General features: G+C 32.9%; 1 protein-coding gene across 2 annotated transcripts in view; it reads left to right on the forward strand.

The window, feature by feature from the left end:
• The window catches only part of capn15 (calpain 15), a 31,055-nt gene extending 5,897 nt beyond the window's left edge, over positions 1-25,158 (forward strand). For both annotated transcript variants that reach the window (XM_067377449.1, XM_067377450.1), the window contains 11 exons: positions 6,015-7,479; positions 12,638-12,846; positions 13,159-13,342; positions 14,270-14,493; positions 15,706-15,831; positions 16,024-16,176; positions 17,430-17,591; positions 17,679-17,905; positions 20,213-20,376; positions 21,239-21,417; positions 22,922-25,158. In XM_067377449.1, coding sequence (XP_067233550.1) covers positions 6,015-7,479; positions 12,638-12,846; positions 13,159-13,342; positions 14,270-14,493; positions 15,706-15,831; positions 16,024-16,176; positions 17,430-17,591; positions 17,679-17,905; positions 20,213-20,376; positions 21,239-21,417; positions 22,922-23,099 — 3,271 coding nt within the window. In that variant the 3' untranslated portion in view covers positions 23,100-25,158. The remainder of the gene's footprint in view (positions 1-6,014; positions 7,480-12,637; positions 12,847-13,158; positions 13,343-14,269; positions 14,494-15,705; positions 15,832-16,023; positions 16,177-17,429; positions 17,592-17,678; positions 17,906-20,212; positions 20,377-21,238; positions 21,418-22,921) is intronic.
• Positions 25,159-25,934: the final 776 nt, after the last annotated feature.

Here is a 25,934-nt window from a genome sequence, read left to right on the forward strand (position 1 = left end):
TCGGAAAGAAATTAAGGTTTTTGAAGAAAACATTCCAGGATTTTTCTCCATATAGTGGACTTCACTGGGGTTCAACAGGTTGAAGGTCAAAATGTCAGTTTCAGTGCAGCTTCAAAGAGCTCTACATGATCCCAGATGAGGAATAAGAGTCTTATCTAGCAAAGCAATCGGTCATTTTCTAAAAAACAAAATGTAAATTTATATCCTTTTTAACCACAAATCTGCGATGTGCCACGCATTACGTAATCATGTTGGAAAGGTCATGCGTGACATAGGTGGAAGTCCACTATAATCCTGGAATGTTTTCCTCAAAAAACATAATTTCTTTTCGATTGAAGAAAGAAAGACATAAACATCTTCAATAACATGGGGGCGAGTAAGTTATCAGGAAATTTTAATGAAGTGAACTAATCCTTTAAAAAAAAAAAAAGTTTGATGAATTCCACAGAAATATGAAGCAACACAACCGTTTTCAACACTGATAATGATCAGAAATGTTTCTTGAGCAGCAGATCATCATATTAGAATGATTTCTGAAGGATCATGTGACACTGAAGACTGAAAATTCAGCTTTGATCACAGGAATAAATTACATTTTACAATATAATCAATTAGAAAACAGTTAATTGAAATTGTAATAATATTTCACAGTTTTTACTGTATTTTTGATCAAATAAATGCAGCCTTGGTGAGCAGAAGAGACTCTTTCAAAAACATTTTTAAAAAATCTTCCAAACCCCAAACTTTTGAACAGCAGTGTATGTAGTGCAGTAGGATCATGTTTAATGGAGTGTGTTTGTGTCAATACAGTGTTTAACTGAAACATCTTGGACAGATTCTGAATGTGTGTGTGTTTGATAAGCAGATGGTCTGGACTTAGCAGATGGCACTGAAGGCATCTTTTTACTAGAGGATTTTCCCTTTACCACTGTTTGCCAGGGGCACCCGTGAACCTGTGAGGCTTCGTGTGTGTGTGTTGATAACACAGATCTTTGACGTTCTTCTCTGTTACATAGATGTTTGCATCACATGCTGAGGCAGATTTGATGGAGCTGAATCATCAGCGTACGTCTTGCTCTTTAAATAATGAGCCATTGAGGTGCTAATGTTCATTAAAGAGAGAGTTCACACAAAAATGATCATTTATTCACTCTCATGTTCTAACAGTGGTGTGAGATTTTCTTAAAGAAGATGTTTAGTAGATCGTTCATGCTGCTCTTTTACATACAGGAGGGCTAATGAGCTGCAAAATTATCATTTATAATCAAATTAAGTTCCTCAAGACGTATTTTGCAAGGTTTGTCATCATCAAAACATCAGTGGTCTTGTTATGAACATCTTGAATTGAACGATATTTAAGAGCTAAGACAGAGGAGAAGTTTTATTATAGATTAAAATGACTTAAATTTAGGTATGTTCCTCATACAAAGCTTTTGAATGCTTTCAGGAGACTTAATATAGTCATATGTTATTTCTTTCATAATTTATGGTGCTTTTATGTCATTTTTGAAGCTTGACAGTGTTCAACATTATTTATTTTTTTATACCAAAGAGTCAGGTGATTCCGCTTAAAATGATTTTATGCTTCACAAACAGAAGAAAGTCATTAGATGACAGAAGTTTAATTCTGTGTCAGCACTTTGATTGCTTTTTGTGTAAATCACTTGGGTTACAATTAGTTGATCTCAATGTACAATAGCGAAACAGCCTATTTAAAGACTCAGAAATAGGGTGGAAAATGGTCATAAAATATAAAAATTGTGAAAAAAAATAAATAAACCATGGCTATCATGTTAAGTGAACCTAAGAGGGGAAAAAAAACTAAAATGCTAGTGTATAATATTTAACCGGGTTAAAGAAAACAGCGGTTCGGCTGCCAGGCTTGGAGATATGTCTTTTTTTTTTCTGCAGCACCATCTGCTGAAAGCGGCTGTTCATTTCCAAAAGTTCTAGGAGTAAAACAAACGTCTGTCACCGACCTTTTTAACAACTGACACTTCCAAAGAACAGACTCAGTGAGCTCAAACAAGAGCCTTTCAGAAGTAACAAGCTCTCAGCTGCAGTCACATGGCTCAGGACGAGGCGTGTATGAATTATTCTTACTGCTAAAACAATTCCGTCATATTATTTTTATAAGGATTGAGCAGTGCAAGGACTCAACATGTCCTTGTGTTATTTTCTAAAGGATTTCTTGTGTTAACAGAATCCAGGCAGCTTCACAAGCACTTTATGTAATGTGTTTCCACCAGCGTCAAATTGCGAGCCTCTTCAGACTCATATTTGCACTGTACATATTTAATGTTATACTTTTATGTTTTTTTTTTTAAACATATGGGGTCATGATGGCCCTCAAGTCTAGTCCCCAACATCCAGCTAGTGGATTAGTGAGGTTGACTAGTTTATGTGTATATATGGGTCAATGACATGACGGTCATTTTTTTGTTTGTTTTTTTGTCCAAAGGCCTTAATAATAATAAAAAACAAAGATATGACATCCAAAGTATGTAAGGTAGTACAACTAGATTGAATCCAAAAGGTTTTAATTATATTTTGCTTCATATAAAGGTATTTTAAAGATTTTGAAGTGTCAAAAGGTCATTCGGTTTAACCGTCCAAAGACCAATACAGCCATTTCATTTGTGATTTAAAATGTAATAAATGAATATATTTTTTTATTCTGGTATGATTTTATAACATCATATATCAACATAGTGCAAAATGGAATTAGAATTATGTGTAGAAGCCGTTGCTTTGTTATGAGAATGTACGGAAAAAAGAATTTCATGTGACATCATTCAGACACCTGCAAAGGCCCACATGATCGTGAAGCAAAGTAACTAACTCTCTCTTAACTATTTGTAAAATTCATGTTTTCACTTGATCATACACATGTCCCGAAACATCTGGTCTTTTGGTACAACCGCTATAAAATATGGAAAATGTTGTAATATTTTAAAAACTTGTACTAAAAATAAAATGTTTAATTGTCCCTTTGCTAGATATCAGCCTGTTAGCATTGTTTGAAAATATCATCATTCGGTAAAACCGAAATTTTGGTTAAACCGAATTACATTTTTGGTGACACATTTTATCCATCTTGTAAAAAATGACAAAAACAGTGTTAATTGATTATAAAAACCACATAATTTCATAAAACTTCAAAATGAATTATATCTCCATTTATGTTTTTTTACACTATTAAAAACCTTATTCATCAATGACACACACACACAGATTTATTTTTTTTTTTCTGAATTTTAGCACAAAAATTTACATTTCTTCTGGGTCTAATCATTTTATACTTGTTTTTATTTATTTATTTATTTTCCAATTTTAGTCATTTAAAAAAAAAAGCCAGAATAATAGGTGTCACATTTCCATCTAATTCTCATCATAAAGTTTATCTGAGGTGAAGTTGTGTAACATCAAAAAACAACACACATCACCTTTGTCATGACCTTTGAGACATAAATGCTGTAGAGTGTCCCAGTGTGACAAGTACACCATGAATCCAGCTGAACGCCTCTAGTGTGTGTGTGTGTGTGTGTGTGTTTGATCATTATCAGGATGTTTCCTGAGTGTTTTATCAGTGGTAGAAAGTGAGTTGCTGCTCTCTGAGGCTTTACTGAGGATTTATTCCCATAGCAACAAGCTCCTATCACCTCAACCAATCAGAATTCAGAATAAACTCTCCCTGTGACTCTCTCTACCTCAGATACACACACAGTTAATATGTCAGTTTGCTTTAGTATGCTGCTTTCAAAATGTTAAAATTCCTGGACCATCATATTTTTTTTTTTATTTGCTGGAAATATGTTTTCATGAAAATGAGGTTGGGGCAAGTTGTCACGCTCATTTTAATTTATTGATTACCATATTAGTTACTGGCCAAAATAATAGTTTGATACTTCAGTGTTACCTTTAATTTTTTTGTTAACTCTTTTACTTTTTACATTTTGCTGAAAGTAACAGGTTTATTAGCAGGTTCCATTGTGACAACATGCCCCGGCATTGTGTGTTTGATTAACTGCATGCCTTTTCCTGGTCAATAATGGTGCAAATATAAAAACAATCACTATTTTGTAGCGGAGACGTCAATGTTTGTGTCTATATAGAAATAGACCTACGCTGAGAAATATTATATCTGGAGAAAAAGTATCACAGCTCGCCCGTATCACCTCCTCTATATAGGACACATCGAGCCTGAGTGCACATGTCCATATTAATTCATAGAAATGGATTGTTCTATGAATTCTGATGGCTCTTTGACCTCGTTTGTCCTTTCCTCGTTCGCGTAATGAAGGTGTTTCCTCATCTCAGATTTCATCTGTCCCAGATTGCTTTATGTGACTCAAATATGACTGTTTTTAATGGATTCTCATCAGCATTGTTCCTACATGATGTTCGTCAGCCCAAAGCCAAAAACATTATGCAGTTGGAATGCTATTATATCGCATACTCCGATGAACTTTTTCCGCCAATAATTCCCTTTTTCCCAGCAGTGTTAATAGGTCACAGAACACACCCATGCTCTCGTTCTTGTGTACAGGCTGCAGAATGCAAGTCTGTCCTGCACACACATGCTCGGATGCTTACACAAGCTTTGATTCTTTGCATTATTTATCAGCATGAGCCGACAGTTAGTATCAGTACTGAGTCATATAATACACACACACACACACACACACACACACACACACACACACACACACACACACACACACATAAGCAGTGGGATGAGGGCCAGTTCTGTTTGACCAGTGCTAATGACTGTGACTCACAGTACAAATGTCTTACTGCGTGTATGCGATGGATTTGGAGACTCAGGGCCAAATGTCTCGGCATGCTTACAGGGAACCGACACAAAGACCAAAAGTGTATAAAACAGTTGTGTTCATGTTTGGCAAATATCATGTTTGCCTGTTTTTAATATATTTGAGATATTTTCTCCTTTAATTCATCTTTAGTCTGTACTCAGTGTCTATATATATATATGTATGTATGTGTGTATGTGTGTGTGTGTATATATATAAAATCTCAAATCGATCGCATCTGACAAATCTTATGATAATTTGATAATCTCCATTCAGTTTTAACACAATATTAGTTGTTTTCATGCCTTTTGCACAACATTGCACCATTTCATGCTTTCATGCATCTTCAGAAAGATCTTTCTTCCTCCCCATATTGCATGAAAACTGTGACTTACTTAATAATGTGGAACAACCTCTAAGTAGGGTTTCCATATATCTGGCAAATTATTTTGTCTGAGATTGATACCAGTTATCTAAAAAGACATGGATAAATAAACAAACAAACATTTTCTTAGAAAAACTAAAATCTGAATGTTTATTGTACAGAAATCTTACTGATATGTCACTTGCATAATAATTTGGAATGCGGTGTGTGTGTCTGTGTCTGTGTCTGTGTGTGTGTGTGTGTGTGTGTGTGTGTGTGTGTGTGTGTGTGTGTGTGTATATGTATATAATATATACACATCTAATCTATATCGATCTAAACACACATATATATACTGTATATATACATACACATATATATATATATACACACAAACTTATGTCAGATGCGATCGATTTGACAGCACCATATGGATAGACATTCATACACACACATACATATTTACAAACTTTTATGGTAGATGCGCTTAATCGTGATTAATATATATTACAATATTATAACTAATATATATTAGTGCTGTCAAATCAATTATCAAATATAAATAATGTGTGTGTGTGTATACCTAAAAAATCTTAAATCTAAAAAATGTAAGCCAATAATTAACAATTAAAAATTTGTTTATTCACCTATTTTATATGGCCAAATATTCTTGAACTCCTATTGAAAACCATACGGTTTTCTTCTCTACATATTCCTTGTGCTTTGATCTCCGTTCTGCCCGCTTTTTTGTATGTATTTTGTGCTCAGAACTTTAATTTCATATCCAGTGTTAATTTAATTTATTAATAGATTTTTCTCTCTCTTTCTCTTTTTAGTCACTCTCATTCTCCTGGTTCGATGGCAGCAGTTGTGAGGAATTCTGATTGGTCATGCGGACGCTGCACATTTCTTAACTCCAGCGGTTCCTTGCGTTGCTCCATTTGCGAAGCTCCCCGGCAGAAGCCGGATTTGAATCACATTCTGCGCCTCAGCAGTGCTGAGGAACCTCGCTGGTCCTGCCCACGCTGCACCCTGACCAATCACCATGGATTAGGCTCATGTTCTGTGTGCGGAGCCGCTCCAGTTACAGCCAACGGACCCATTCCACCCAAGCAGCCCCCGCCCACTCCTGTAGACCCCGCCTCCAGCCCTGAAGCCAAAGCGCAGGTAGCCAATGGGGAGTCACGGTGCGTGGAGTCCAACGGGGAGGTGTCTATGTGTGGGGAGGGGTCATTGGAGTGGGCGTGTCCTCGTTGTACTTTAGTAAACACTCCGGTGGCGTTGTCATGCTCAGCATGTGGAGGTCCAAGAAAACTCTCCTTACCGAAAATCCCTCCTGAAGCGCTAGTGGTCCCGGAAGTGCGTACACCAGTGGCGGGGTTTCCCACACAAACGGCGGGATCATCCATGCCGCTTCTCATTGATCTGACTGAAGATTCTCCACCCCAAGTTCCTTCTGAAACCCCGTCTCCACCCCCTGTCCCGTTTCTGCCCCCTTCCCTGTCCTCGCTTCAGAATAATCCCGTGCCTCGAAGCCGGAGGGAAGTCCCGCCCCCTGGGCGGCCTCCAAACCCCGCCCCCTCACCAACATCACCCTCAACCTGCCCGCCTAACAAATCCAAGCCCCTCCCGCCATCAGACAATTACCCAATCAAGCGCCTCAGTGTGCTGGAGGAGGAGGAGCCTAACAACCCCGCCCCTCCAGTCACATCTCCGCCCTCTTGGAAGTGCCCCGGATGCTCCGCCCCAACGGCTCCTCCTTCGTCATCCGCCGGCCGGTGCGACTCATGTCGAGGGTCGCGGCCGGGTTCGGGCGGAGACGTCATCGACGTGCTGGGCGAATCGGTGCGCTTCACGCCGGCGTCGCCGTCCAGTCCGGACTTCAGCTCTTGGGCGTGTTCCAAATGTACGTTGCGCAATCCGACGGGCACGGGCCACTGCACGGCCTGCGGATCGTCCAAACTGCACGGTTTCTCTGAGCCGTCCGGATGCTCGTCGTGTTCTCGGAAACAACCGCACTCCCACACGCGTGCCTTTACTTCTGCCTCATCTTCCTCCATCTCGTCCCCGTCGGCGCAGGACAAGAGCGCGTGTCAGTGGACGTGTCCTGCGTGCACGCTGCTGAACGAAGGAAGGATGAAGCATTGCGCGGCGTGTCACACCCCGCAACAGTACCTGAATCTGCGCAAAACAGGGAAACCGCTCAAACGTAGGGAGAGCATGCATGTGGAGGCCCGCAGACGCACGGATGAGGGAGAGGCCAAGGAATTGTGGGAAAATATCGTCAGCTTCTGTAGAGAGGTAAGACAATGTCAGATTGATTTAAAAAAGGATTGTGATTAGTGTAGTATTTTTAAAGGATTAGTTCACTTTCAAATAAAATTTTCCTGATAATTTACTCACCCTCATGTCATCCAAGATGTTCATGTCTTTCTTTCTTTCTTCAGTTAAAAAGAAATTAAGGTTTTTGAAGAAAACATTCCAGGATTTTTCTCCATATAGTGGACTTCACTGGGGTTTAACAGGTTAAAGGTCAAAATGACAGTTTCAGTGCATCTTCAAAGAGCTTTAAACGATACCAGACGAGTCTTATCTAGAGAAACCATTAGTCATTTAAAAAAAAAAAAAAAAAAAATGTATATGCTTTATATAATCAAATTATTGAAGTCCACTATAAGGAGAAAAATCCTGGAATGTTTTTATCAAAAACCTTCATTTCTTTTTAACTGAAGAAAGAAAGACATGGACATCTTGGATGACATGGGGGTGAGTAAATTATCTGGAAAACTTTTATTTGAAAGTGAACTAATCCTTTAAGTACATATGGTGGCTTCTAGAGATGCACCGATTCATACTTTTTTGGCATATATGATACTAATTTTAAATATCTAACAGCGATACTATATTCTACAGAGTCCATCACATGACAACTTATTTATTTGTTCCCTCATTTTAGGTCAATGGTGGCCATGTTGTACTAATTCATTCCTTTATTTTTATTTAGTTAGACTGTGGTCAAACAAGGGTATGAATTAGTACAATGATTTTCCACATTTTTTGGACCCTTTGATGATTAAAAAGTTCAAAAGATCAATGTTTATTTGAAATGGAAATCTTTTGTAACACTTTTCTGTTACTTTTGATCAGTTTAATGCGTCCTTGCTGAATATGTATGCAAATATACACCTTATCCAACACATTTGATCTATCTAATTAATTGTTAATGAACCATCTGTTTTTAATAATCTGTCAGTGATTGATACATTGGTGCATCTCTAGATATTTGTAGCGTTTACAGTATACTGTAATATATCTCTATATTACAACCCGATAAATACTAATGCTCCATCATCTAAACATCCGTGCTGCTCTGTTCTGCTGACGTTTATTGGTATCAAACCGCAGCTTCATCTTTGAAACTGAGCCAGTATCAAAAACACACAGAGCATTATGAAACCAGTGGCGCCCTCATATCTGCTAAATAATTGATTTATTTCTGATCTTCTTAGAGAGTGAAATGGTCAGACTGTGTTTGAGGAGATGCTAACAGCAGCTGTACAGTCTATGATGTTCTGTTCAGGCAAAAAGGACGTTTAAGTAGCGTCTGAAATGTAAATACCAAGAACTTCTTGTTCTTGATCCTTGTCCATATTCAATAAATGTTTCAGAAATGGACACAGAAGTGCTTATGCACAGTTAAAACAGCTCTAAGCTTTGTCTTTAAACTTCCTTAATCCTGGGACTCATAAATACAGGTTTGGCCTGAACATGCCTGAACAGCTCATCAAAGATCTTGCTTATTAAATCAGGAGATTTCCTGTCAGATTGATATCTCTGATGATGTCTTGTGAAATGGATTGGTGTCTTGGCAAACCTCTGGTTAATTTTTAGACTTTAGCCTTGAGATTGGTAGTCAAATCAAATTTTCCCTCTTGTGTAGTCAAACAAAAAGCACTGTGATTACAAACCAAAGATCGAAATAAAGACGAGCCACAGTATGATAACAAACAGAGCTTATTATGACTACATTCCCTTTAATACAATATACAGATAATAAGTACTTAGTATGTATCATATTAGAAGTTGAATATATTTGCCTGGTTAAGAATGTTATTTGTAGTCACTTAACTGTGATAAACCATGTCTGGATGCTTAGAATTAAATTAATTAAATTACTTCCCATGTGTTTTTGTGTAAATTATATATTATTTAATAATGGTAAATGAGATCCACATAAATTTGAAAATAAATAAATAATTATTTTAACTTATTATTATACTAATTATTATATTAAAATAATTATATAAACAATTATTTTACTCCATTTTTGTTAAAAATATTACATTAAAATTTTTGTTAATTTTATATTATATACATATTATTTAATGGTGACAAATGAGATCTACATATATTTAGAAATACTTAAAAAAAAAACTTAATTAAAATGAATTGTTTTAACAATTTATTAAAAATATTATTAAAAAAAATGTAATTAATTTTATATGTAATGATGGCAAATTTTTGGAAGCTGGTTTCCACCATAAAATTTAAAAAAAGGAAATTTTTACTTTTTATCTCACAATTTAGATTTTTTTTTCTCACAATTGCGATATATAAACTCACAATATTGTGTTTATAATATTTTATTATGATGGAAAAAAGTCAATTCTGACTTTATAACTCACACTTGTGAAAAAAGTCAGAATTGTTTGAAAAAAAGTCGCAAATACCTTTATTTTTTTTTTGTTGCGGAAACAAGCTTCCATACAAATTAGATCTACATAAATTTGAAAAAATCAAAAATAAAGAATTGTTTTATACCATATAAAATTTTAGCCTATTTAAAATTTAAATTTAATTTAATTTAATTCAATTTATATTATATCTATATATTATTTAATGATGGTAAATGAGATCAACATAAATTTGAAAATAAATAATTAAACAATTATTTTACTCAATTTTTGGTTAAAGTTTTGGTTAATTTTATATTATATACATATTATTTAATGGTGACAAATGAGATCTACATATATTTAGAAATAATTTAATAAAAAAAAAAATATATATATATAATTTTTTTTTTATATAATATTTAATATATATATATATATATATATATATATATATAATATTTTTTATTATTTTTATTTTATTTTTTATACATTAAATATTATGTATTCATATTATTTAATGACAAATCAGATGTACATAAATTTTAGAAAATAAATATTTTGCACCATATTTATTAAAAGATATTACATTTTATATTATATACATTGTATTTTATGATGAGAGCTGCATACTTAAAAAAAAATTTAATTAATAATTAAAATGAATTGTTTTAACAATTTATTTAAAATATTATATAAAAAATGTAATTAATTTTATATTATATACATATTTAATGATGGCAAATTTTTGGAAGCTTGAATTTTTTCCACCATAAAATAAAGGAAATTTTGACTTTTTATCTCACAATTTTGACTTTTTTCTCATGTAGAGATGTGAGATGTAAATTGTGAATTTTTTTTTTTTTTTTTTTTTTTTTTTTTTAGTTGCGGAAACAAGCTTCCATACAAATTAGATCTACATAAATTTGAAAAAATCAAAAATCAAAAAAGAATTGTTTTATACCATATTAAATTTTAGCCTATTTAAAATTTAATTCAATTTATATTATATCTATATATTATTCAATGATGGTAAATGAATTTGAAAAACAAATTAAAGAATAATTTTACACTTGTGTAGTCAAACCCCTCTTAAAGGACACTCATTGTACAAACCAAAGCTTCAGAGCTTGTGATCTCAACATTTAATAAACAATAAATACTTGTTAGTATCATATTTGGATGCTACTACAAGACACTCCACATCTCAAACGCTTCTCCGGTGAGCTCTTGTGATCTGAGATTTTCCAGGGTCTCTGGTTTCCAGACTATATTTCCGGCAGGAGGGTCGATGCAACATGACATGAATCCCCAGATTTTTTTCTGGGCCAAGCTAAGACGAAGCACATCTTTTTGCTTTTTTGTTGCACGGTCCTTCGCTGTTTTTAGGGCACATCAGGTTGCATTAACGTTTACACTGCAAATGTGATGTGGCCGTAAGCGTCCCTGACCTCCTCTGAAGATGCTCTGAATGATCCGATCTGAGGACTTTGTAGCCTGCTTACTTGTGATCAGATCAACCAACATGAATGTGAATTTGAGTTATATGTGCAGCTTTGACCCAGATGTTCTCACTTCAGAATTGATGCATAATGAAAGATGATGCATCATTAACTAAGTTTAGAACCTGATGTTTTTTTTCTGGTCGGGTAGTATTTCCAAGACTCTATTTCCAAATGGGATTTCGGACATCTAAAACGCAAGTTGGCATTTATATTAACCACAATTTTATGTCTGAACACATCTTTCCCAGCATCCCCTCTGATCTGCCGCTGCCTGCGCTCACAACCTGGGAGACGTATTTTTAGAAATGGTTGCAGCAGCAATTAAACCGCTCCCCAGAGTCAAAATGACCCCTATTTCTCCGGCATACACGTGTTTTTCCCGCAAGGAAAAAAAATCAGGTGCGGCGTGAGCTGCTGCCTGTGAGGATGTACGCTTGAAGGTTTATTGTTCCTGCAGAATAACTGGTGCAGTTTTGATCCAGAAGCTTCTGGACTGGTTTATTGCAACTTTACTTGTTTCGTCACTCTTCATCTGATGCACCACATGTGGAATTTATACAGATGTTCACACTGACAGTGATTAGTTGCAGCAAAGCCTTTTTAAGGTGCCTTGGCGTTCTTGACTGGTTCAGGATGTTATTTGAAGTGGCTGAAACCATAATAAACTAAATCTAAGATGCTTTGAATAAAATTCACAGTTGCTTCCAGTGTGTATGTTTGTATTATATACATATTATTTGAAGATGGCAAATGAGATCTATATAAAAGAAAATAATTATTTTACACCGTATTTATTAAAAACATTTTCATACAATTTTAGTTAGTTTTTTTATTATATTCACAATATTTAATCATGACAAATAAAATAAAAAATGACTTATTTTAACATTTTAATTTATATTATATATGTATTTAATAATGGCAAATGAGATCTTCATGACTTTGAGAAAAATAATATTTTACACATTTATTAAAATAATTAATTTTTTATTGTATGCACATTATTTCATGATGACAAATGATTGATTGAATGAATGAATAAAAATTAAAGACTTAATTTATACTATATTTATTAAAATATTACATTGCAATTTATTATTAATTTATTTTATAATTCCATTTATTTTATATACTTATTTAATTATAAATATTAATATATTTTTTAAATATTTAAAAAAAATTATATTATATCAACATTATTTTTATATTATTTAATGATGACAAATGCAGTTTTTTTGTGTGTGATTGATATCTTACAATCTTCTTGTGTGTTTGTTGTAGAACGCGGTGAACTTCGTGGATGACAGTTTCCCTCCTGGTCCACGTTCGGTCGGGTTCCCCGAGAATGACAGCGTCCAGCAGCGAATCAAAAAGTGGCTCCGCCCTCATGAGATTAACTGCAATAATTTTAAGGATCGTGGCGTGAAGTGGTCTGTGTTCAGGACGCCCCGCCCCTCTGACATTCTGCAAGGCCTTCTGGGAAATTGCTGGTAAGGGTGTCTGTCATCTATAGCTGTGTTTGAAATGGAGAACTAGTGTACTGCATACAGCTCAGTAGTATATAGTGTATACTGCATACTGTTTAATCACAAATATTGGATGTATTATGCATTTAAACTTTTTTTATTGGTCACATGACCTAATTAGTGCAAGTGGCGTCAGTTATCTTGGGTGTGTTTTGATGGTGTGTGTTGTTGTGCACAGAATAATTTCAGCCCCAGTTTAGTGGTTCATTCACAGTTGGATTGAAATGTTGAAGTGTGGCTCTTATCAAACCACACACGCGCTGCTGTATTTGGCAGGTTCTTAAGCGCTCTGGCAGTGCTAGCGGAGCGGCCCGAATTAGTGGAACGCGTGATGATCACCAGAACCATATGCCACGAGGGAGCGTATCAGGTGCGGCTCTGTAAAGATGGAACGTGGACGACGGTTCTGGTGGACGACATGCTTCCCTGCGACGAATACGGATTTCTGCTCTTCTCACAGGTTTGTGTTGCTGTGGTTGAGTTTGTTGCATATGATTTATTTAAGCCCTTATTTTGTAATTTACTGCCTGATTGTGATTATTTGAGAGAACCATGATCACCAAAATACACAAATATTGTCGGCAAGTGAATAAAGAATTGCACATTTTTACCCACTAAACAATGTGAAGTACTGATAAAGTTATATATATATATATATATATATATATATATATATATATATATATACACACACATACACATACATACATATATATATATATATATATATATATATATATATATATATATATATATATATATACTTGTAGTAATATATTTATTTGTATAGTATGTAAATTATAAACTACTGTTATCATAAGAAATAAATATAATGCATAATGACTGTGTGTGTGTGTATGTATGTGTATATATATATATATATATATATATCGTAATGTAAATATGATTGCTATCATTATATATATCAATTTAATAATATTAAAACATTTTAAATACCTTTTTCGATGTGAGTAAATAACTTCTTATGCTCACACTGCAAGTGACATAAAAATAAAATTAATTATTTGAATGACAATTAATTATCAGCCAAAATTTTATAACAACAACATTGAGAAACGCATGTAATAAACTATGAATAAATGTTGAAGATATACAGTTATAAATTGTACAGTTAAAATATTATTATTATTTTTATATATATTATTATTATACTTTTTTTTTTGCATTATTCTGAGTTTGTGCAAGATTTTATTGCATAATTCTGCTCACAATGCAACTGACAAACAGGCAATGAAATCAGGCAAAATTTCATGATGATGAGATTCATAAATAGTTATGTTACTCCATATATTACATCCCTCTCTGCTGCTTTATTTCCTGCTAGAGGCTTGTGCTTTATGTTTTTCTTCTTCTCTCTCTCTGTCAGGCTCAGCGGAGGCAGTTGTGGGTCGCTCTGATAGAAAAGGCTCTCGCGAAGCTGCACGGCTCGTATTTTGCGCTGCAGGCCGGTCGTGCCATCGAGGGTTTGGCGACGCTCACTGGCGCCCCCTGTGAAAGTCTGATGCTGCAGGTCAGCTCAACCAACCCCCGTGAAGAACCAATCGACACGGACCTCATATGGGCCAAAATGCTCAGCTCCAAAGAGGCGGGGTACGACTTACTGTTAACACGCACTCAAGATTATTAGACAAATTGTCCTGTAAATTGGCTCCTGTAATTTATTCAATGTGCGCTGGACTCACTAATTTCAAGGCACATTATGAGATGACAAGGCATCTTTTGTCCTTTATAATAAAGACAAAAAGCCAAGGCATGCAAATGGGAAATTGCTTCTAAAGTGTGCCACTACAAATTAGAAAGTGCCTTTTAAAGTGTTTCTAGGCTACTTGGCAATTACAGGGCTCAAATTACCGGGTAATTAGTGTCCACATACTAGCATTAGTTTTGCACACAGAATCAGCTGAACAATGCAAATTATAATGCAAAAGATTAGTTTTTATATTATTTATAATTATTTATTGTCTATAATTATTATTATTAGAATATTTATAATAAATATTATATCATGTCTAAAAGACACACTTATTGGATATTTTCAGGCATTATGCTTAGTGTTGTTATAATAATTTTATATAAAATATTAACTAATATAAAATGTAAAATATAATATAAAATGTACACGTCTGTTTTTTATGTTTGTGTTTTTATTTGTTTTGGAAACTGTAAAATTTGGAATAAAATATTATTTAAAAAAATATCAGCTAAAAAAATATGATTAAAACATACATATTTTGAATTGAAAGTGTGTTATTGGTTAATTTGAATATTCATATATTTATAGTAAACTAAAACCATAAAACTTGAAATAAAATAAAAAACAGCAACATTTTCATTTAGTTTAACTTGAAGACCTAACATAACTAAAAAGCAATACTGAAATAAAAATTAATAAAGGCTATAATTACAATAAGATAACATTATTTAATGCATTAACAATTAGTAATACATTTGTTACAGTATTTATTAATCTTTGTGAGAATTAGTTAATAAAAATACCTTTTATTGTTAGTTCCATGTCAGATCTATTAAATAATATTAACAGATTTTAATAATGTATTAGTAAATGTCGAAATTAATATTAACTAAGATTAATAAATGCTTTAGAAGTATTGTTCATTGTTGGTTCATGTTAAGCTAAAGTGTTACCACAAAAATGACAAAAACAAAATTACTAACACAAATGGACAATCTAAAAATAAAACTAGTTCAAGTTATTAATAGAAACTATAATAGTATATCAATGATAGTAAAAATAACACTTATGTATAAGTGAATAAGGGTTTTGCTGTGTGTGTCTCTCAGCTTTCTGATGGGGGCGTCTTGTGGAGGCGGCAACATGAAGGTGGATGATGCTGTATATGAATCTCTGGGGCTCCGCCCAAGACACGCCTACTCCATACTGGACGTCAGAGACGTTCAGGGCTACAGGTCAGACACGCGTTCGCAACATATGACACTAAAGATGACGTATAACATTGCTGTCTATATAATGAAAATGATTCATGCTGTCATGCTTGGAAAAGTAGTCCATACAGGTTTCCTGAGTTCAGCATGAGGAAGTGAATTTTTTTATATTGTAAGTGACGCGTGAGAGATTGTCACGGCGGGTTTGTGTTTCAGACTGCTGCGTTTGAGGAACCCATGGGGCCGGTTCTCCTGGAACGGCTCGTGGTCGGACGAGTGGGCCGATTGGCCGCAGCATCTGCGTGTGGAGCTCATGGCTCACGGCAGCAGTGAAGGCGTGTTCTGGATGGAGTACGGAGACTTCATTAAGTGAGTCATTAACTGATTCATCTGTGCTAAATTGACCTTTAATCTGAGATGATCTTCATCACAGCTTTCCATAAATAACGAGGATCTCATTAGTGGGCGGAAGTGATCTAAATGTGCAGGAGGATGATGGCCTGTGTATTATTTGTTGTATATTGTATTAGATTATATTATGTGTTCTATTAAAATTTAGATTTGTTTATTATATACATATTAATGATGGAAAATGAGATCTACATACATTTAAAAAAAAAAAAAAAAAAAAATATATATATATATATATATATATATATATATATATATATATATATATATATATATATATATATATATATATATATAATATTATTAAGCACCTGAAAATCCTAAATAAAAAATTATAATAAACTTTTAATCAACTTTATATTATACAAACATTATTTAATGAGGAAAAATATTTATATTTATATATTTATTGATGATAAATGATATTTATTTAAAAAGAGACATTGTTCATTTTAATTTATTGCACATTATTTAATGATGATCTATATACATTTGAAAACAAAAATAAAATACTTCTTTTACACCATATTTATTGAAAATATTTAAAATGAATTATTTTATATTTAATACAAAGACTTGTTAAAGACTTGTTTTACACTATAGTAATTACAAATATTACAATTTTATACATTTAATTTTTTTATATTATATTAAATATATATATATATATATATATATATATATATATATATATATATATATATATATATATATATATATATATATATATAATATTCATTGCAAATGAGATCTACATAAATTTGAAACAAAAATGAAAGACATTTACTCTATTTAAAAAAAAAAACATTTAAAATTAATTAGTTTTATGCATTTAATGATGGCAAATGAGATCTGCATGAATATGAAAGCAAAAAATTAAAGGCATTTTACACCATATTTATTAAATCATAAATAATTATTGTTTTTAATAAAAAAATAAATTAAAATGATTAATTTGGCATTTTACACGTATTGTTTAATAATAAAAAAATGAATTAAAATAATTATTACTTATTTAAAAAATAAATATCAATATAATTTTTTTAATTATTATTATTATCATTATTTATAATTATAATAATAATTATTTTTAAAAATTCACTCAGCCAATGAATTGATGCTCAAAATGGCCAAAATATAAGATTCTCCACCAATATGTCAGTAGATCTAGTTCTAGTTTTTCATTTGTGTTTGGTGTATTCTGTGTGTAGGTACTTTGACTCGGTGGATATCTGCAAGATCCATCCTGATTGGCAGGAGGTTCGTCTGCAGGGCTGCTTCCCCTGCCGGGCGAGTAAACCGGTGACTGTAACGGCGCTGACAGTCCTGGAGAGAACCGCGCTGGAGTTCGCCCTCTTCCAGGAGGGCAGCAGGTAAATAACATCAGAATCAATAAAGAATGAGACATAAAATATTCATCATAAAATGACAACAAAATAAAATCACTCTCAATCCACCAGGCGTTCAGACACGGCTGACAGTCACCTGCTGGATCTGTGCATTATGGTCTTCCGGGCATCGTTCGGTAACGGGAATAAGCTGGTACTGGGGCGTCTGTTAGCACACAGCAAGCGCGCGGTGAAGAAGTTTGTAGGATGTGATGTCATGCTGGAGCCGGGAGAGTATGCTGTGGTCTGCTGTGCCTTCAACCACTGGCAGATGGACCTGTCGGGGGCGTCAACACCAGGTACACAGATGGAGAGACGACGCTGGATTGGAATGAATAAACATTAAAGAGTAACCAGAAATCATTTTAGACCAGAGGCCATGCTATTCCTGTTTATTTTGGGCTCTACTAGATTGAATGTTCATTATTCTCCATTGTTGCAGCTCCTCTCTTCCCAGTAACGCTCTGTTTAGTTCCTGTGTCTATGAAGCTCCTCCTTCTGAAAAGCACAGTGTGCTTTGATTGGTCGGTTGGACCGGTGTGTTGTGATTGGTCAACCGCTTTGAGCGTGTTTGGGAAATGTCCCGCCCTTTACCATAACTGCAAGTTACAACACACTACTAACTAACTCAACCAGGCCTCGCCCCTTTATTTTGCATATGCCTTGGGTGGGAATTATTTAAATGAGGAATATTGTGATGTGTTGTTCGTTCCTGGGATAAAACTCAAGGCTACAATCGAGGCCTGGGCAAAAGTGATCAGGCACTTTCATGTAGGGTCCTTCACTTTCTTACATATTCCTAATAGCCAAAAGCAAACTATCGGATGCAATAGTTAGGTAATTTCAATAATTTTTTCCTTTGTTTTTAAATGAAAATAAACTGCAGTAGATCATATGCGCAGTGCAGTAAAACACTGTGTCAACATAACCGAAATGTATTCACGATAGGCCCAAGCACTAAATACTGTTGCAGATTACAATACTCAAAGTATAAAGTTAGAACAAAGCAGTGTAGAAAGAATCTCACATCTGTTCAGTTATGGATACAAAACACAGACGTGAACTTTTATCAGTTGTGAATTAAGTCCTCCTGGGCTTGCAATTAAAATGTTTTGCCGTTACCTGATGTACAGGTTCTCTCCCACGTCAATGCGAAAGTATTTTTACATAGAATTTGGCTTAAACATCACTGCTGTTTGTTTATGGAAGCTTGTTTTCGCCACTGAAAAAAATAAATAAAAAGGATAATAGCTACTTTGTCTCACAATTCTGACTTATTTTTCTTAGAATTGCATGATATAAACAAGCAGTTGCGAGTTATGAAGTCAGAATTGTGTGATATAAAGTTGTATCTGCGTGTTATGAAGTGACTTTTTTTCTCAGTCACTTTTTTTTTCTCGTAATTCTGACTTTATTTCTTGCAATTGCAAATTTATGTCACGCAATTCTGAGAAAAGAAGTCAGAATTGCGACATAAACAAAAAAAAAATTCAGAATTTTGGGGGGGATATATGTGGGATATAAACTCAACTGTGAGGAAAAAAGTCAGAATTGTGAGAAAAGAAGTATTAATTGAAACATAAACTCACAATTATTAGAAAAAAGTCAGAATTTTGAGAAAGTCATAATTGCGGGATATAAACTCACAATTATGAGGAAAAAAAAGTCAGAATTGAAACATAAACTCGCAATTGCGAGAAAGAAAAAGTCAGAATTGTGGGATATGAACTCACTATTATGACAAAAAAAGTCAGAATTTTGAGAAAAAAGTCATAACTGAAACATAAACTTGCAATTGCGAGAAAGGAAAAAGTCAGAATTTGGGGATATAAACAATTATGAGAAAAAAGTCAGAATTTGGGGGAAAAAGTCAGAATTGCAGGATATAAACTCACAATTATGACAAAAAAAAAGTCAGAATTGAAACATACTCGCAATTGTGAGAAAGAAAAAGTCAGAATTTTGAGAAAAAAGTCAGAATTGCGGGATATAAACTCACAATTATGAGAAAAAAAGTCAGAATTGCGGGATATAAACTCACAATTATGAGAAAAAAAGTCAGAATTTTGAGAAAAAGTCAGAAAAAGTCAGTTTGGACTATTTCTCGCAATTGCAAGTTTATAGCCCACAATTGATATTGGCGCAAACAAGCTTTCACAGTTTTTCTAACATTTTCTAACACAACTGTAAATTATAACTGAACGGGTGAACGCACACAAACTCACACAGGTGCCTGACACAGCCTGGACAACTCCTAATTGTCTGACACCGATGTCAATCAAACTCATGAAGCATTATACAAAAACATTTTTATTTATTTTAGGATTTGAGATGTTATAACAATGTTTGCAATTATATTAAAATCAATGAAACAACATCACTTTAAGAAATATAATATGTGGGCCTGTTCATCATAGTGGGCCTGTCAGGCCCGTCCGTGGCCACGCCCCTGACAATGGAGTTCAGGAACAGTGAGTCTGATATAGAGAAGAACTGGAACTTTGCAGAGCTTTTCATGCTCAAACAGCAACATTACACACTAAAGAAAGACGAACATGCAAAAAAGCAGGACCTCTTTAAGGGACCATGTGTGCGTGTTTTGACAGTGTCCAGCCCCACCAACGCTCGGAGACCCAGTCAGGATTTCCCAGGGTACATCTTGGCAATCTACAGCTCCAGACAGGTGATGGTGGAGCAGGTGGAGGCTATGTCCACAACACTCGCTGACGCCATCATCCTGCTGACGGAGAACAAGGGAGAGAGACATGAGGTACAGAAACGCTGTATGGAGAACTTTCAGTATCATCCTTTATCAAATTTGATGACTTTTATTATATTTTTTTAAGCCTAAGAAGAGCACAGAAAAAGCATGGACAAATATATAAATATGTGCGTTTTATTTTTTTATAATATATATATATATAATATATATATATATATATAAAAATATTAATAATATTATTATTATTTTTAGAAATCATACTTGGCATAATAAAGTTGTTATAATAGAATTAAATAAAAATTAATTAACTTTACATATGTATATTTCATGTAATATAATGTTAGTGCAAACTTTAATAGGATTAAACATTTTAATTTGCTTTATATATGGTATTTATTTTATATTATATAATTTATTAATTTATATATTATTGTATATGGTATTTATATTATTTGTAAATGTATATTTAAAAAAATATATATAATAATTATACATCAATATAAAAAAAATATTTTTAATACATATACATTTTATAATATATAGCAAATAATTGTTATATTATTATAAGATATTTTTAATTAATATCATCATAAAAGTATAGTATTAATCATAATTATTAATATATGTATATAGAATATAATATAAAAAATATCAAAAACTATGAATAATAAATATATATTAAATAGAAAATATATAATATAAAAATAATGAACAATATATTATAAAATAATATCAAACATAATATATAAATTATTATTAGATGTTTATAATTAATACTGGTGCGTGTATGTGTGTGTGTGTATATATATATATATATATATACACATATATATAATTTTTTTATTAATTATAATTAATAACAAACAACAAAGATGACAGTTTTCTGATGTGATTTCATCTCATGTCTCAGGGTCGGGAAGGGATGACATGTTACTACCTGACTCACGGGTGGGCGGGGCTTATCGTCGTCGTGGAGAACCGTCACCCAAAGTACTACCTCCATGTGTCATGTGACTGTACTGACAGCTTCAATGTGGTCTCGACCCGAGGCAGCCTGAAGACCATCGACAGCGTGCCGCCCTTGCACAGGTAAAAACACGTTTTGCACTGAAAGTGATTCACTTCCCCTTTCTGAAGTCTTCGGGAGCTTCGATTCTTGCTCGAGGGTTCCTTATTTGACAGCAACGGGAGCGAAAACAGGCCGTTGTTCCTCCAGCTCCAGATGAAAACCTGCAGTGTGCTTGTGAATGTTAGTCCTGTTCCTTCCTGAAGTGTTTTTATTTGAGGTTTGCTCACAGCGAGAGTCACATGACAGAGCAGATCACCTCTGAAGTGTTCATATCTGAATCTCACAAAATACAATCCTCACCGTACTGCTTATGTTGTTTCAATGAACAGTTATTATTTTAAATTAAATAAAGTAATGAATAAAGATAATTAATAATAATAATAATAATTTTTAGCTTCAGTGTTTAGTAAAGTGAAAAAAATGTGACTTAAAGATGTTAATGTAGGAATTACATTAATATAGTAATATCAATAATAAAATACAAAATATAATATTTTTTAATGTAAAATATACTTTTTTATAATATATATATATATATATGCAAAATAATAATGTTTAATATAAATATATAATAATAATATTTATATAATATAAATATTATAATATATTTATATAATATATAAAATAATATTATATAATATTTTAATATAAAATATACTGTTTATTATATTTAGATTATATATATATATATATATATATATATATATAATATATAATTGTTTAATATATATATATATATATATATATATATATATATATATATATATATATATATATATATATATAAATATGTATAATACGTCTTATGTATATATAAATACTCACACATGTATATATTTAAGAAATGTATGCATGTATGTGTAACTAAATATATATATATATATATGTGTGTGTGTATATGATTTTTATATATATATAATTTTTTTTATAGAAATATAAGATATTTTTCTTACATATATACATATATATATATACATAATAATTATACACAAAACAAACACACATATATTACATAAACACTTAAGACTCTTATTTTGTACACGATAATCACAATTATCGTTCAACAGCCCTAAAATAAATATATATATATATATATATATATATATATATTTTTTTTTTTTTTTTTTTTTTCTACATTAAATCAAGTCTATATTTATAATCTGAATTTCTTGTGATGCATCCACCATAAATTGTTTTTAAAAAGGAAAATGAAGCCTGTTTTTTAGGACCATTATTTTGTTATCATTATTATTATTATTATTATTATTATTATTATTATTACACTTATATTATCATTATTATTATTATTACACTTATACTAGATTATTTTCATGACAATTATGTAGTTATGCAGTTTGAGATCGACTTCTCTGTGAAATATTAGGAAGGATCTTTATATGCATTATGATATTGCTTCACATCTTTTTGAAAAGCCTTCATGCCTAAAAAGTGCATGTTTTCACTAACAGAGCAGCAGTGTCATGTGATCTAACTCACCCACGTGTTTCCTGTCACGTGTTGCAGGCAGGTACTGGTGGTCCTGTCCCAGCTGGAGGGGAACGCCGGATTCTCCATCACACACAGACTGGCCCATAGGAAAGCAGCGCAGGCGTCTCTGGGCGACTGGACATCTAGTAAAGCCACACACTCGCCCCAACTCACCCCAGACACTGACGGACTGCACAGACCGCGGCCGCTTTGACACACGCTTACGCACATAGACATGAAACCACATAGATGAATACAGACCCGTGCTGATGAACGCACACGCAGGCACCGACGGGGTCTGGGTGGAACTACTGAGCCAATCACACGTCTGCTCGCTGAGCCAAGACCCGCCCACTGCAATCACACTCGCTCTGCTCAAGCACACGCGTGTCATGATGAACTGTCATTCAGAGCCGCTCCTGGAGTCTCGCGTGCGTCTCCTGTCAGCTGACATCACTTTCTCCTTTCTTTTATGTGCGTTCAGTCAGAGAGTGAACAAATCTCACCAAAAATCTTTCCTGTGGCTCATTTCACCCAAAATGATAAGAAAAAAATTGATATTTTAAGAAAGCTAAATTTTATGATCGTTATTATTATAATAATAATAATGTTCAAGACAATTAAACACATTTTCTCCTCAAATCCACATTATTGTAAGACTTTTGGACAATTCATTTTTAGATTTTTTTTATTATTTAGAAACATTTTCACTAGATTATTATCAATTCTGGACATTTAGTTATTATTATTATTATTATTATTATTATTATTATTAGATTTTCAATTGTATTTGATTATTTTCATGACAATTAAGCACATTTTCCCTCAAAATCATATTTCTATAAGGCTTTTGGACAATTAATTTTATAATGTTTTGTTATTTAGAAACATTTTCACTAGATTATCATCAATTCTGGACATTTAATAATTATTATTATTATTATTATTATTATTATTAGTTACAATTATTAGATTATTTTCATGACAATTAAGCACATTTTCCCTCAAAATCATATTTCTATAAGGCTTTTGGACAATTAATTTTATATATTTTTTTATTTTCACTAGATTTTTATTAATGGCTTCTGGACATTCAATTATTATTATTATTATTATTATTATTACATTTTCAGTTATATTCAATTATTTCCTCGACAGTTAAACACATTTTCCCTCAAATTCACATTTCTATAAAACTTTTGAACAATTAATTTTATAATTTTTATTATGTAGAAATATTTTCACTAGATTATTATTACTTAATAGAGTATTTTTACTGGATTGTAAAGAAAAAACGTTTTTTAAACCACATTAAAAGCAGTAGAGCAAATGCTACCATGTTAATCTATAAATAAAATGTATTATAATTTAAATAATATATCATTGGGTTATATAAATATATATATTTCGCATTATTTTCATCTGAATTTGGGGTAAAAATGTCACGAATTGTCGTCACAATGCAGGATATCTTAACAGCCCAAAATAAAGGTTTCATTTCCTCAAAACAAAATAAATCTTTCTTCTTCCTTTAATCGTAGGGTGAAATGCGCCACGTTCTTGACATGTTTTGTGAGATTTAGGTTTATCGCCGTTCTGACAGCCAATCAGCAAACTGTTCTGGGGTCACATGTTCTGTATCATGGGTAATGTAACGACAAATGGTGATACTTGATTTTAGTGGAAGGCCGTGAGGGGTTTATGTGTTGCGTAAAGCATCTTTTAATTTATTTGTTTTAGTAAAGCTGAACCTTTCTGAGAGAAGCACAAGTTAAGCTGCTGAGCGAGAGCCGATCTGTCCGTCAGTTTGATTCCTGCGATGACGTCATAGCTGTACGACTCATCGGAATGTTTTCACCTGTGCTGGATCTGATTGGTCGGCGGGTTGATGATGTGTGTTTGACTTGTTTTGTGCACTGATCTTTAGTCCAGCGTCTCTGCATCTTGTGAACTGGTGTATTTTTTTCCTCTGGATGTCGTGTTCATTGTCTCCCTCTGTTGGTGTGTGTGGGTCTGATCCACGTGACGTCACACATTCTCCGTCTTTCTTTTGTAAATTGTACAGCGCTGTTCCCCTCCGCACAATCCACTCTGAAGTACTCGCTGTAATTATACAGATCTCTGTCGGGCCGGAGTATAATATGTAGAATATTTTATTGATTCTTGGACAAAAAATGTATGAAAGTCTAAAAATCTGTACGGTTCATTTGCAATCTCAGGTTCTGTTGGACCAAATGACAAATAAAGTTTGTTTTTTGTTTCTTTTTTTTTAAATCAAGGAACTTGTGAGTTACTGACTTTGATTTTTACATTCCTGATGTTGTTTGTTCGGATCTTAAAGGTGAAGTGTGTCGGGGGGTTTCCAGAGTTAATATAGTTTCTCATATCTCAGTTTATGAAGTAGAAACAACTGGAAGATTTTATTATTTTATTGACCTTCAGTATGTTTATTATGATAATCATCTCAAATAGGTTTTCTAGAGGCTGATGATGGAGTCCAGGAATAAGGCATTTATATGGGTCATTCTTGGTGCATTCAAGGTCTTTTTATTATTATTATTATTATTTATCATCATTATTTTATCCACGTCACAGTAAGTTTGAAATTCATGTTCTTACAACTTTAATTAATTCTGCATTTTCTCTGAACTAGATAGTGAAACTCATTTTATATATATATATATATATATATATATTATTTAAAGTATAGTAGTGATACAGCATGTGCAAATTGAATTAAATACATTTTAAATGTAATTATATATATAAAAAAATATTTTAGTTATTTCACTTTACACTGACTGAACACAGAGAAAATCCATAAAATTATGCAATTAAAATAAGTATTTGTAATTACATGTAAAAGTTATTTATATAACAGCCTTTAAAACAACGTTGACTAGTGTGCTTTACAACAATAAATACAAAACCTAATAATAACAATGATGAAATAAAAAGGAAAAATAAGTTAAATTAAAAAATAATATATAATTATGACAAAATAAAAAACATATATGTGTGTGTGTATGTACATATTCAGTGGACTACC

Source organism: Chanodichthys erythropterus, chromosome 23 (genome assembly GCF_024489055.1).
Source record: "Chanodichthys erythropterus isolate Z2021 chromosome 23, ASM2448905v1, whole genome shotgun sequence".
Taxonomy (NCBI): Eukaryota; Metazoa; Chordata; class Actinopteri; order Cypriniformes; family Xenocyprididae; genus Chanodichthys; species Chanodichthys erythropterus.